At 33.4% G+C, this 14,559-nt stretch overlaps 1 protein-coding gene across 1 annotated transcript in view; it reads right to left on the bottom strand.

Moving 5' to 3' along the window:
• Positions 1 to 14,559, bottom strand: part of Znf804a (zinc finger protein 804A) — a 395,234-nt gene that overhangs the window by 56,137 nt on the left and 324,538 nt on the right. The window contains exon 5 of the mRNA XM_074071238.1: positions 6,356 to 6,437. Within this exon, the coding sequence (XP_073927339.1) occupies positions 6,397 to 6,437 (41 nt within the window). The 3' untranslated portion in view covers positions 6,356 to 6,396. The remainder of the gene's footprint in view (positions 1 to 6,355; positions 6,438 to 14,559) is intronic.

The following is a 14,559-nucleotide window of genomic DNA, read 5'->3' as shown; positions in this document are numbered from 1 at the left end:
CTGAAGGAAAGGAGTGTCCTTATTTCTGAACACAGGGACGCACGTAAGGATCATAGGGTTCCTGGAAAAGGCGTAAGGAGTAGGTGATGGTGACCTTTTCTATTTCTGCTCTTTCCTTAAGTATCAAGGTGCCATATTTTGATAGAAGGTCTTAAACCTTATCAGTAATTTCATAGATATGGAAACAACTTAGAATAGCCTTAAATTCTTGACAAGTGACAAAGTAATAGGTAGGTTTTGCTAGAAAGAAGTGTCTTTCTGTCCATCTGACTGTCTCTCTCTCTTTTTCTCTCTCTCTCTCTCTCCCTTTTTCTTTCCCTCTCCCTTTCTCTCCTTCTATTCCCTGTTCTGAGTGATCTAATGAAAATGGTCCCAAGGTGGTAGTTATAGGTAGAAAAGTGGAGAAGGATCTGGGACTGTTAGAAAATCTGTATTACCTATGGAGTTTTAGTGCTCTGAGAATGTACTGTTCTACAGTAATGAGATTTTGGAATAGTGGCATCATTTCTATGAGGAAATACAACCACCATATGTATTTATATTTACTTCACTTTGGAAATTCAAAAGAAAGAGAGTATTTTGATGCTAGAGTCTCCATTACAGAGTGTCTTTGGGTAGATTTGAACTATTTTTATTTATTCCCTTTCTTCCTTCCTGTTCATATGCCTATTGGTTCTTCCAATGTCCATTTTTGCAGATATTCTCACTAGAACACCTTTGATTTTTAGCTGATGTTCCTTTGTTTTTATTTCCAGAGTTCAGTTATAGTTCTGAATATTCATGCTTATTTTGGTTCTTAGCCTGTCAGTGTTCTAGATATTTTCAAAATTTTGGGCTTATGTTAGATATGTCAGAATCTATAAATTCCTTTTCTAAGCTTTTTATTAAATATATTATTTCTAATCTTTGTTCACTTATGAAAACAGAGGATGGTGATTATTTTACATCAGGAATTTGGATTATTTCTTTCTAAATATTTTTTGAAAGTCCCTTGAAATCACAAAAATGGTTGTGTTCTGGAGATGATCTTGCAAAAATAGTATTTTCTATATGAGTGAGGACAGTAGAAGAGGGGCAGAAATTATATAAAGTCTGGTGAGTTTAAAGTAGGATATAGTATCTAGGGCAAAAGAAATACATTTGAAGTTATCTAAAAGGTAGTTGGTTTTTTTCCTTTGGCCTTTTTCAGAAAATATTTGTGAAAAGATAACTTGGATTCAGCATAAGAAACAAGAAAAAAGCCAATCACTGATTGTACTTCCTCCTACTTCTTTTCTGGGACTCTTGTTAATTGTATTATATTTGACAGGCCAAGACTTCTCAGAATGACCACTGACATGCTAAATAATCCTTATATCATTTGGTTAGATAATTTCAGGAATTTGGGTTTCAATGAGAAAGCATCTTGAATCAGACATTCTCTTTCAATAGTGAAATGAGAGTAGCTAATCAGTGAGACCAAGAGACAACCACTTTCATGCATGCATCACAAAACCACCAATTTCTACCAATTTTTATGAAGCAATATCATGGGTCCTCATTATTTCTGTAAGACTATATGATCGGTAGCCCAGAAACCATCACTATATAACATATGGAAATGGAGGAGAAAGTCTTCTGATGTTAAGTAGAATGATTTTTCTTTGGACAGTTAAGCAAGAGAATTTCCTCTTTATATTTTTGTAATAGACATATGCAAACCTTGTTGCCAATTGCCAGAACTTGACTGAAGATGTTTTCTGAATTCTGACAGAAAGTCATCCACTCTGAGACACAATCTAATCTCTAAAGCAATTTTCTCAGGGTATTCAACACAAGGTCACGAAACAAACAATAGAAAGTATATCCTGGAATTCAGTTAATTAAAGCCAAAGAATGTGATCAAAGGAAAAAGTAGTATTTTGCTACAAGTTTTTATCAATTTACTTTTGGTTTACAACACACAAAGTGTTAAGACTCAGATAATGCATGCAGGTGTAAATAATACCAAAGGCCTAAAGATTACTAATATTAGTACTATAATTTTAGTAGCACCACCAAAAATCATGTTGATATTTAATCCTCATTGTGAGATATTGAGAGGAGGGCCCAGTGAGAAACTTTAAGAGGTGACTTTAGGTCATGAGGATGAATGAATTAAGGCATTAGTGGATTAATGGGTTATCCTGAGAATACATCAGTTTTATAAAAAGCCTCTGTCTCTGTGTCAACATGTGGTGCCTGCTTCCATGTGATGAGGCAGCAAAAGCCACTCCCAGATGCCAGGTAGATGCTGGCACCGTGTTCTTGTCTTCTCAGCATATAGAACTATGAGTCAAATGAACTTCTATACTTTGTAAATTACCTAGACTCAAAACCTCAGTTTTAGCAACAAAAAATGGACTAAGATTATTTGGATAGTAAATTGATTTAGCTTGGGTAGGAGGCAAGCCCTTGCAGAGCTCTTATTACTGTTGTGGCCATTCACTGAGCTGTGACAGTGACCAAAAGAGCCAGATGTGGCACAGGGCAAGGGAGTCAAATGTCAGCTTCTACTTAGGATTTCCCTCAGTTTCAATGAACAAATGAGTAAGGTCCTCAGATACAATCTTACTGGGAATTTAAACATTTAATGGTAATTATAATCTATTGAAATCTGAAGAGAAAAAGCGAGAATTTTTCAAAATTTATTGCTTGAGCAAAAGAAAAAATACATTGGAAAGGTAAGTTCTAATTGGAAATGTAAGTTCTCATTGGAAATGCAACAAAGGACATAAGGTTACATGGTCTTAAGGAGGAAAATAACATTTAAATTAGATTTAACAAAGTAAAATGAAAGTGTTTCCTCATTCAAGCAAAGTGAAAAGGGACTCATAGATAAAGTGCTCTCAAGATTGACTATGTTCATAGGAAGTATATTGATGATGAGAGATTAAATTTCAAACAGATATTGATAACTTTTGCAGAATCCTTACTTATGTGAGTTATGCCCTTCATGGTTCTTCAAGAAAAGGAAGATTTTTCAGTCTCCTGTGTAAGTGGCTAATACTATCAGGTCTTCTAATCTTTTGCATGTAATTTTTATTCAGAAGTCTCCCTTCATCTTTTTCATAGATGTACTATGAGACTACAAGCTATATGAAGACAAATATATCAATGAAAATATTTGTAAGAAGCTGTACAGTGTGGATTGAACTTTGAACACATGATAAAAGCAAGAGCACACAACTGAGGGGTGAGGATTGGTAAGACACCTAAAAAATTAGCTAGCATTTGTTGCCCCTAATGCAGAGAAACTAAAGCAGATACCTTAAAAGCAACTGAGGCCAATAGGAAAAGGGGAACAGGTACTAGAGAAAAGGTTAGATCAAAAAGAATTAACCTAGAAGGTAACACCCACGCACAGGAAATCAATGTGAGTCAATGCCCGGTATAGCTATCCTTATCTCAACCAGCAAAAACCCTTGTTCCTTCCTATTATTGCTTATACTCTCTCTTCAACAAAATTAGAGATAAGGGCAAAATAGTTTCTGCAGGGTATTGAGGGGGTGGGGAGGAGAGGGAGGGGGCAGAGTGGGTGGTAAAGGAGGGGGTGGGGCAGGGGGGAGAAATGACCCAAGCCTTGTAAGCACATATGAATAAAACAATAAAAATAAATAAATAAATAAATAAATAAATAAAAAAGCTGAACAGTGTGTTGAATCTATTATATAACTTAAAAATATTTGTTTTATTAAATTGAAATAATTGGATTCTTAATATTAACATTTCAAACTTCAGCTAGTTGTGAACAGCTTGAAAAAATTTCTATAAGAACTTATTTATTTTTATATTTTCTACCAGATGACTATCACCATGAAGACTTGTAATTTGTTTATATATTCTGTGTCCTGTGTTATAAAGATTACAAACTCTGAAAGGTAACAATTGTATCTCATTCATTCATCATACGGTGGTATACTCCAGTGTGAATTCTAGAATTTGATTCAAGATTTATATATTTTAAAATTAATTTTCCAATTTAAAATTATCAAGCAACATAATGAGCCCATTTTTAAAAGGTATATTTTGATCAGGTTTGAGAAATTGATCACCTTTGTAACCACCATAGAATGTTTATATGATCTCCAAAAGTTCTATTCATGCTTTTTCTCAATTACCTCACCCAAGACCGAGAAAATAACTGGTCTATTTTCTGCAATCAGTCATGTAATAGAATCTTCTTTTAGATAGAAGGTGGTGATAGTGGTTATAATTTCTCAAGAAGTTTTATCTTTTCTGGCAAGACTGAAGTCCTGTCTTCCCTATGGAAATTAAAGGAGTAGCTATAAGAATTTTCTCTCAAACAAAACAAATGTTGTACATGCTATATATTATTAAATTAAGAGACACTTGGTACTTGATACTCTCATTTTCAGTTTTATGTATTTGTTAGCCACTAGGAGGGCTTACAGTGTTTAAATTCTTCAATAGCTCATGTGGAAATCACAGGCAGTTAATTGTGTATCTAACATTTGAGTCAAGTGATCAACAGAACTTGTGGAGTAAGTTGTTTTTTCTTCTTCAACTTCTCATTATATATGTAATAATCTCTTAAAATAAAAAGAAAAATCATGACTTTTTCTTCAGTTCACTAGGTTGGTAAGAAATGTAAGAACATGATTTTCTTTTTAAGTCTAAGAAACACATGCTTTCTCAAGCATGCAAAGGGAATAACATAAAGGGATTAATGATAAATTTAGCAATATCATAAGGAAATTTGCTACTTATGTCAAGAATTTTGAAAAGTAATTTAGGAAACTTCAACAAAATTACAAATCAGAAGAAATAAAAGATGGTGAAAATTAATAAGAAATATATGATTCTCAACAGAATTCAGAGTGCACATGTAGATTTTTACTAACAAGTTAACTTTCACAAATTTAGATGCTTCATTATTTTTCAAACATATTGTTCACACTGTTTAGCTATACACAGTTATTGATCAAATACTATGGTCATGTGCTTGCCTCTGTTTCTTTATTTCTTTTACTTTCGTGAATAGAAAAGAACTTTGTCAAAAACACTACTCACAGAGGAAAACAAAAAATGTGAAAAACATTTGATCCTGGCACTGAGAAACTATAATCATGGATAAATATAACTTGAGTCCTTAATGTATAATCTGATAATTTCTTATAGTAGTACCTTTTAAACAGTGGATTATATGCTAGTTTAATTATGTTTTCTGAGAATTTATTTATCTTTTGAAAATTTTTCCATTCTCATATTGTACCAATCTGGGTCAAATAAATTACAAAGTAATTTGAACTGGTATACTTTAATGTCAAAATTACTAATTATGACAAGAGTGTAAATATAAAGACTCCACAAGGACCTAATAAATACTCTAGCAATGCCATAGCATATTCAAGGAAGACACAAACTTGGGAAAGGTCGTTCCTAAGGCTGGGATTCAGATTTCATTGGAGAAGCATGGAAGTATAGCTGCACACCACTGAATGGTAAAAAAGCTCTGTAAATTGCTCTAGGTAAGAGTTGGTTTGCAGGTTTTAAACAAGCAGGAGATATTTCCCCAAGGTATAGTTGGACAAAGGTTTATTGGCAGGAAACTAATTAGCAATACAGAAAGAAACACTTTTCCATATTACAGGTGAGCTCATGTGGCATACATTTTGTAGTACAGGCAGGAAGGAAATTTTGAATGGAACTGGAAAAGAGTGTTTTCTAGTCTCAATTTCTTCCATGCATTCACCTTCCTAGCTTGACTTACACAGCCTAAAGACAAAGGTTGGAAGGAGAGTGCCAGGAACTAATTGGAGCATGTGGAGCTCACATGTTGCCTGGATATCACACTTCAGATGTGTGGTGATGGTGTCGGGAAGCCCTCATTAAAGTGGCCACTGTGCCATGGCCAAGGCAGTGCACTCACGGGACTACTTTCTTTAGATTGATAGCTCAGCAGAATGTAGCTGCATCTCTTTTTTATATAATCTGGGCAGCAGTGAAAGTGGAACAAAAGGAAGCAAAACGAAAGTTTGTGGGAATGTGAAAGAGATGTCCTTTTCCCTAGCCCTGTACTTATATTATCTATAGTGACAAAGATTAGCATCACCTTGTTTGCAAAGGAGAAATGTTTAGAGTCCAATTCTATTACTTCAAACAGGAAAAACAGACTGAATTTGAAGCTTAGGGATAATAAATTGATAAATTGTATGTACATGGTAGCTTAAAGACATCAAATATCATGTCTCATCTTCTACCTCACTGGGATATCAGAGATAACTCCTTAACTTTAATTATTGACCCTTTACATCCAGGCAAGCCTTAGATAAACTTGGCTCTGGGACTTCCAAATCATATGAGCAATACTGACCTTTTGATTCCAGCTACATTGAGTTTCCCTTCTGCTACTTGTTACTTAAGAAGGAAGTCCTGATTTGTGTAAGTTGGTAAATCTACAAAACAAAAACAAAGATTGTATTAGGGTTTATAAATAAATTGTATGTCTAAGCTTTCTTCATTTTTTTAATATTATAATTCCTCAAAGACTTCCATTCTTTTCTGGGAATTTCTCACTGACTATGTGGTATGGTTTCATGATTCACAATCAAAATTAAAATTAAAGCACTTTTATAGACTAATGATTCAAACTCGGTTGTGTGGAAACCAAAATAAAAGCCAAGCAAACAGAAAATCAGTGAAATTGGAAAGATTTTTCAGAGAATTGAGATAACTGAACAAACTATCTTATAGAAATCTGGATCCATGAGCAAATAAATAGAATCACAGCTTTGATCTGCTTAGCTGAAGCAAAAATAACTGAAGCCAGGAACTGGTCAGGACTTTGAATGGTAATTTTGATGAATTGCTACAGGCTGAGTGTGGTCTACCAAAAGGATCATAAATCCTATGGTCTTATTCTTAGAAGATTCCCCAAACTCTGTTCGGTATTCACTATGAATACTTAAGAATCAGTCCCTAATATTTTTGTCAGGAGGAAAGGAAAAGTAACAATTTTGAAATTCATTTAGAGAAAAAGTAGCCATTTTATAAGGACAGAGCTGTCTCCATAACGAAGTTTTGCTTTCCAGGGGAAAATAATTTGCCAAAGCATTATCTGACCTGAAAGAGAGGTAATTGGTCAGCAGCAGAGCTGCTACAGATTCTTTGTCATGTAAGATGAGAAAAAAAGGGCTAAGAAAGCCTCAAAGACTCAAGATCACTAAAACCTAAAATTCAAATATCAAATTATTGAGTAACCCTTCCTGACACCTAATAACACATCAGCAAGACTCCAGAAAACTAACAGTAGGTTATTACTAAAATAGATAGACTATATTTAAGAAGTTCCTAAGGAAAAACAAGGGATAACAGGGGAGGGGAAAAATGAGAAAACTAATTATGTGATACCTACATCAATAGGAAGTTTAAAAAAATTAAAATCTTTTACTAGGCATTAAGGATGATGTCAACTAGCAGGATGGATATAACCAATACTATAATAAAAATACTTGAGATAATTAACTTAAAATTGGATACATTCAAGGCAGGTATGGTGGTTCAAGCCTATAATCCTTGCTACTTGGGAGGTGATGTTCAGGAGAATCTCATTTAGAGACCAGCCTGGACAAAAAGTTCAAAAGACTCCATACCAATCAATAGTTGGGTGTAATGGTGCACACCTGTCGTCCAAGCTATGCAGGGAAACACAAATAGAAGTATCTCAGTCTAGACTTGCCCAGGAAAAAGCATGTGACCCCATCTCAAAAGTAATGGGGTACATAGCAAGCATGAGATCCTGAGTTCAATCCCCAGTACCACCAAACAAAAAAGAGGAGATGCTTATTTTGGCTGATGATTCCAAGGTTTTCAGCCTATAGATGATTAGTCTGGTCTTTGAACCTGTAATGAGCCAGCCTATCATGATGACAGCATGTGCCAAAGGTACACAAGTGAAAAAAAGGGAGACACCAGCATGCCATATCTCCTTCAAGGGTATGCTGCAATGAACTAAAACCTCCTTCTAGGCTCTATCTGGTGTCTATCATTTTAAATAGTGTCAAACCAGGGACTAAGCATTTAGCACATCAGTCTATGGGGGACACTCCACATCCAAGTTATAGAATACAGCAAATATTAAACACAGTCTAGCACTTGTCAGATTAACATATAACCTCACACTAAAAACCTAATTTCCTGAGATTCTAGTACTTGCTACAATATGTTCAATTCTCAACAAGAAATACAATAAAATGTAAGCATATTAAAGGGAAGTAAAAACATGTTCTGAAGAAGCAAGAAGCTTCAAAGTCTGTCTCAAATATGAAACATATAATGATCAGATAGCAAATTTAAAATCACCATGATTAATATGTTAAATGTAGTGTGGAAAAAATAGGCCACATACACAACTAGATAAGAAATGTTAGCTGAGAGGTGGAAACTCTAAGGAAGGATCAGATGAAAATGTTAAAAGTTAAAACCCTTTACCATGTATTAAGGATGACATTAATTAGCAGGATGGAACTTGAAGAGATGCTGATAGAAAACTTTCTTTTTTTTTTTCTTTGTTTATTTTTTATTTTTTAATTATTTTTTTAACTGCAATACCTCCTTTTTACCAATAATTAGGTAAAAAGGATCCTAATTTTTTTTCTTTTATTATTCATATGTGCATACAAGGCTTGTTTTATTTCTCCCCCCTGCCCCCACCCCCTCCCTTACCACCCACTCCACCCCCTCCCTCTCTCTCATTCTGGATTATAAACAGATAAAATACTTTCAAAGAAGACACTGTTCCAGACCTGTGAGACAATTAACAAAAGGATAGCATACATTTAATGAAAATGCTAGAAAGAGAAAACAAAGAAGCAGAATAAGCACTTGAAATATTTAATGGCTGTGTGTTTTCAAAATGATGGCTCAACACTCAAAAGGTAATTTACTATTATCTGTTGATAAAAGGCTAGGGAAAACCATCTTACAATTGAATACATAGATAAAGAAAAGCAATTTGATAAAATTCCATACCTATTCATAATAAAAAGCCCCAGCAAACTAGGAATAGAAAAAACATGATCTTGAGGAAAAAACAAACAAACAAAAATAGCTACCAAAACCCCTCAGCTATGAGAAACTAGATGCCTTGATTTAAGATCAGGAACACAGCAAGGATGTACCCTATTAAACACTTTTACTCAACATTGTACTAGAAGTCCTAGCTAATTCATTAAGAAAAATTAATTGAATTAAATGAAGAAATGGAATTGGCTGCTCATAGACACAATTATCTATGTAGAAAATCCCAGAGAATCAACAAAAATATTCCTAGATCTAATAAATCTTTATAGTAAGGTGGCAGGGTATAGGGTATACAAAAGGTCAACTGATTTTCTATATACCAATAATAAGTAAATAAAAATTGAAAGTTAAAAACCCACTACTGCTAAGGCTACCATAACAAATCATCAGAGCCTGGGTTGCTTAGAAAACAAAAGAAAAAAAATTCACGTTACTAAAAGCTAAAAGTCCAAGATAAAGGTTCTGACAGATTTGATTTCTCCTGAGGTCTATCTCTCAGTGGCTAGCAGATGCTCTTCCTTAACTGTGTTTGCAAAAGGCCTTGCAGTGTGTGAAAATACTCCTGGTGTCTCTTTCTCTAAAGGCACAGGTCCTACTAGATTAGAGCCAAATTACCTTCTGAACAGTCTTACCTTCAAAAATAGTCATGTTGAGTGTTAGTGCTACAGTCTATGTATTTGAAAATACAAAATTCAGTCTATAACAACCACTCACATTAGCACAATAAAAATGAAATATGCATGTATCAATCTAGCAAAATACATCAAGAAGGAACATAAAATTCTATTGCAAGAAATCAAAGATGACATAAATGAATGGGTAAATGTTTATATCCATCGATAAGAAGATTCAAAATTGTTAAGATGCCAATTTGCCTAACTTAATCTGTAGATTTAACATGATCTCAATCAAAATCTCAGGAAATTATTTTATGGATATTGGCAAGTTAATTTTAAAGTTTATATGGAAAACAAAAGACCCAGATTAGCCAGGACAATGTTGAAGAAGTAAAGAGCTGGAGAGCCGTTACTATCTGACTCCAACAAATTTCTCATTTGGTATCCAATAGATCAGGAAATAAGAATTGACAAATACAACTACATCAAATTAAGAAGCTTCTGTACATCAAAGGAAACAATTCTCAGATTGAAAAAACAATATATTGAATGAGAAAATATCTTTGCCAGCTATTCATCAGACCAGAATTATATAAAGGGCTCAAAAATTAAACACAAAAGAATTAATAATCCAATTAATAAATGGGCAAGGGAACTGAACAGATTATTCTCAAAAGAAGAAGTGCAAATGATCAATAAATACATAAATGAACATCCAACATCCTTGGCCATAAAGGAAATGAAAATCAAAACATTGAGATTCCCTCTCACCTAGTCAGAATGACAATCATCAAGAAAATAAATAACAAATGTTAGTGAATATGTTGGGGCAAAAGGACCCTTATTCACTGTTGCTGTGAATGCAAACTACAGAAATCAGTATAGAATTTCCTCAAAAAACTAAAAATAGTACAACCATATGAACTTGCTATACATGCCTCCTGCATATATTTGATGGAATGTAAGACAGAATATAAGAGAGACACCTGCACACCCATAATTATCACACCACTATTCACAATAGCCAGGCTATGGAATCAGACAGGTACCTATCAACCCAGAAATGGATGAAGAAGAAAAAGAACAAAATTATGTTGTTTACAGGGAAATGAATGAAGCTGGAGATCATCATTCTTAGCCAAATAAGCCAGACTCAGACAGACAAATATCCATGTTTTCTCTCAGAATCTAAACCTACGAAACAGCAAAACCAAAATAAGATCATTAATGTACTTCTGGTACAAGTGACCAGAAGGATGGGATAGGGCAAAACAAAAGAGCAATGTGGGGAAAACATGATCAAAATACTTGATATAAATTCTTGAAAATAGAATAATGAAACACATTAAACTATAATAAAAGAATTGCTATTAAGCAACTGTAAATAATACTTGTGAGGATAATACACAACCAAACAGAATGGAGTACTTAAAAATAAATACACACAAATATGATTGACTGATCTTTAGCAAGGGATGTAAAGCAATTCAAAAGAAGTGTCTTCACAGCACAAGACGTTGGAACAATTGGATATCCACTTGCAAAAAGAAAAGAATCTTAACATTTGGATAGTCATATGCAAAAAAAAGAAAAGAATCTTGATACACACTTTTTATTTACGAATAAATACAGCATCAATAGAGAGAGTTCCTAAAAATAGCTCTTTCCTATTAACATTTTATCTTATTATTAATTTAATGCATGGTTGTGATATATTTGTTACAATTAATGAGCCAATATTAATACATTATCATTAAACAAAGTATATAGCTTACATTAAGCTTTGCCTTTACTTATTAAGTTCTATGTATTTTGACACATAAAATTCCATGTATCCTTTATTACAATATGTGCAGAATAGTTTCATTATTCTAAAAAATTGCCTTATAATTTATCTTTTCATCCCTTTCCTCTCCTTAGTGAAATAATGGCAACTATTGATCGCTTTACTTTCGGTATGGTTTTGACTTTTCCAGAATCCATGTTACTGAAATGATACAGTATGTAACTTTTTCATAGTGGCTTCTTTACACAGCAATAGGCATTTAAGTGCACTGGTATATTTTTATGAATTACATTTAATTTCTTTTTAATACTGACTAGCACTCCATTATGGATACACCACAGTTAAACACATACACAAAAACAGTTGACTATTTATTTAGCCTATGGTCTTAGACAACTTATTTAACCCCTTAATTTACATATTAATAAAATGGGATGTTAAATAGATTATTATGAAGACTTACCTTAAAACTAAGAATGGCAAATGTGCTATTGTTCATAAAGTTATCCACCCTCCTTTAATTTTTATTCTCTCTGTACATTTCTATACCCTCATACAGACCTAACTGTTATGAAGGACAATTTCTTTCAATTGAAATTTGTTGGAAAGGAAAAATTCAGCACCAGAGGTTTGAAACATAAGAAAGATTATTATCTCATACAGCAGGAGTTGCATAGATCAGAATTGGTCATTTGTTAAAAAAAATACTTCTGAATTTTAGTCTCAAGTTGTCCAATAATACCTTTTATTTTATCCAGCATTTTGGCATGATGTGAAATACAGTGCTCTTGTTATAATTTGTTTCAAAACTAGGTCAATAATGAATATGTGTTTGCCCCTTACTTGACAGTTTTGTAGAGTCACAATATCTATAATGCTCTTTATTTTAATCTCTTCATATATTTTTGCCTCCAGAGAAAGAATAGCATTTCTGTTCAGGTACACATAGGTGTACCTGATTTTCAATCATATTATTTCTTACAGTATCTCAGTTGGGGGGCCAGAGATTTATAGCAAAGTCAGAACACTATTATTAAGTCTGGTATCATTTTCTAAGAGCATCATGAGACTGAAGCTAAAAAGACTAAAAACCATATTACTTTTTTTATACACATTTCTTTTTCTAAATGTTTATGAACAATGCTATTATTCTCCATTTGTTCACAATAGATTTATGCCTAGACTAACTGTCAGAGTAAGAAATTGCTCAGGTGAGAGGAAATACATTAGGATTTGGGGATTTATATTTATAGTTCAGATAAATTGAACACCAGTTAAACTCTATACTTCCCATTTGTAAATTATAAAGGTCACCTTATAATCACTTACTAACTACTATATTCAAGTAATCAGTGTATAAAGCATCTAAAATCTCCTATTTTTTGAATCAAGAGGTGCTAGAATGTAACAGGTACCATATGCCAGTTATATTCCAGACATATATCTTCTTTTGAAAGAATTGAGCCAAGTAGTTCAAACCAACTAATATTTTAAAAATTATCACAATTTCTTATTGTTTCCAAACCAGGACACAGTGATGGGTAGAAATATAATTTTGAATAAATGTAATTCCTTACAAAACATGTACCAGTCACTTAATTAGTGATCATTTAATTCAGCTTCTGGCTTATAATGAGGGAAATCCCCAAGCCATGTGTAGGTTTCTTCATTAAAGTTCATGTACTTAGTTACTACAATAGCTAGAATGTAAAAATTCTCTTTGTGATCCACTCCCAGGTTAGTTATTTTTGGGTACAAGATGGTAGTCTAGTGTCCTACTAAGTTAGTCAAGAAAAAAATGTTAGTTTGTAGGTCTGTGGCACATAAAGGATCTTTCTAAAACCCTGAATTACCGTTGTTCATCAGTTGTTAGAATTCTAATTTACAAGACTTTCGTCCTTTCCGTCATCTTTTTTCATGTGCTCCTTTCTCTGCTTGTTTATCCATCTCTTTCTGTTCTAATTGTCTTCTTTGGACTTTTGAAAAGGAGTACTTTCCAATAAACATCAACAGCACAGGTTAGGGAAAAGCATGACAACCTATTCAGGTGCATTTATAATGTCTTCTGCATGGCAAGAACACTGGGACTGTATTTGTTCATGTGAGTTAATGACTTCCTTGTAGCCTCAATATTCCTTGTTACCCTTGGAATCATATTCCTATCAGCAATAAATAAAAACATGTAATGAAATCCAGTCACATTCAACCCAAACTTAATTTTCTATTAGTTTCTATTGTGATTAAGCAATGTATTCTAAGATGAGGAAATATTTTGTGTGCAATACTTTTATGTTAGTGTTTTCTTTGTGCTTTATGCATGGAAAAGAGACTGAAGCCAGTTGGAAAAAGTGACTAAAGCAAAAAAAAAAGAACCAATGTGAACCAACAATAAGTGATGCAAGAAATTTTACACAAATCAAAAGGGAGTAAAGGTCTGAGATTTTACCCCACTTGAAAATTACCAATAAGCGTGCCACAGTTAACATGGATTCTGATGGAAGCACAATACTTCAATTAGTGATGAAGGACAATAGTTATTACTTACAACCATACCGTAATGTTTTGTTTCACGTTCTCCAAGACTCAACTTAGACAGGGAGGTATACAAATGGCATAGGTGACACCTGCTCACCTGCATTAGAGAAGAGTTATGCTGATCTGAAGACATGTTGTTTTTTTGTTTGTTTTGTTTCATAACAGACAGTAAACACACATAACCTATGCTCCAAAAGAAAAGGCTATCACTCTTTCCTAAGGTTGTTCCCCATTTAAGCATCCCTGAAAAGTAATTTAGAATAAAAAACATTCACTACCTCTCTTTCACAGCATCAAAAATGTAAGAGTTACATGGAAAATTGCCTCTCATCACCTTCTAACTTATAAAAAATGTCTCATGATTTCCTTCCAAAGTAGAATAATTTGGAGAAACTTTTAATAGAAAAAAAATTAAATAAAACCAATTTGAAAATGAGTGTTACTTGATTCTAATGAAGTAGAAAGGTAAAGTAGAAAAGTACAGTGGAAAATAAAGCCAGGGTAGCTGATCCTGGAATTTTTTTTGTTCTTTGTGTATCTATTCCTACCCACCCCACC

Source organism: Castor canadensis, chromosome 4 (genome assembly GCF_047511655.1).
Source record: "Castor canadensis chromosome 4, mCasCan1.hap1v2, whole genome shotgun sequence".
Lineage (NCBI taxonomy): Eukaryota > Metazoa > Chordata > Mammalia > Rodentia > Castoridae > Castor > Castor canadensis.
Note: the sequence above shows the minus strand (reverse complement) of the source record. Positions and strands in the feature narration are given on the sequence as shown.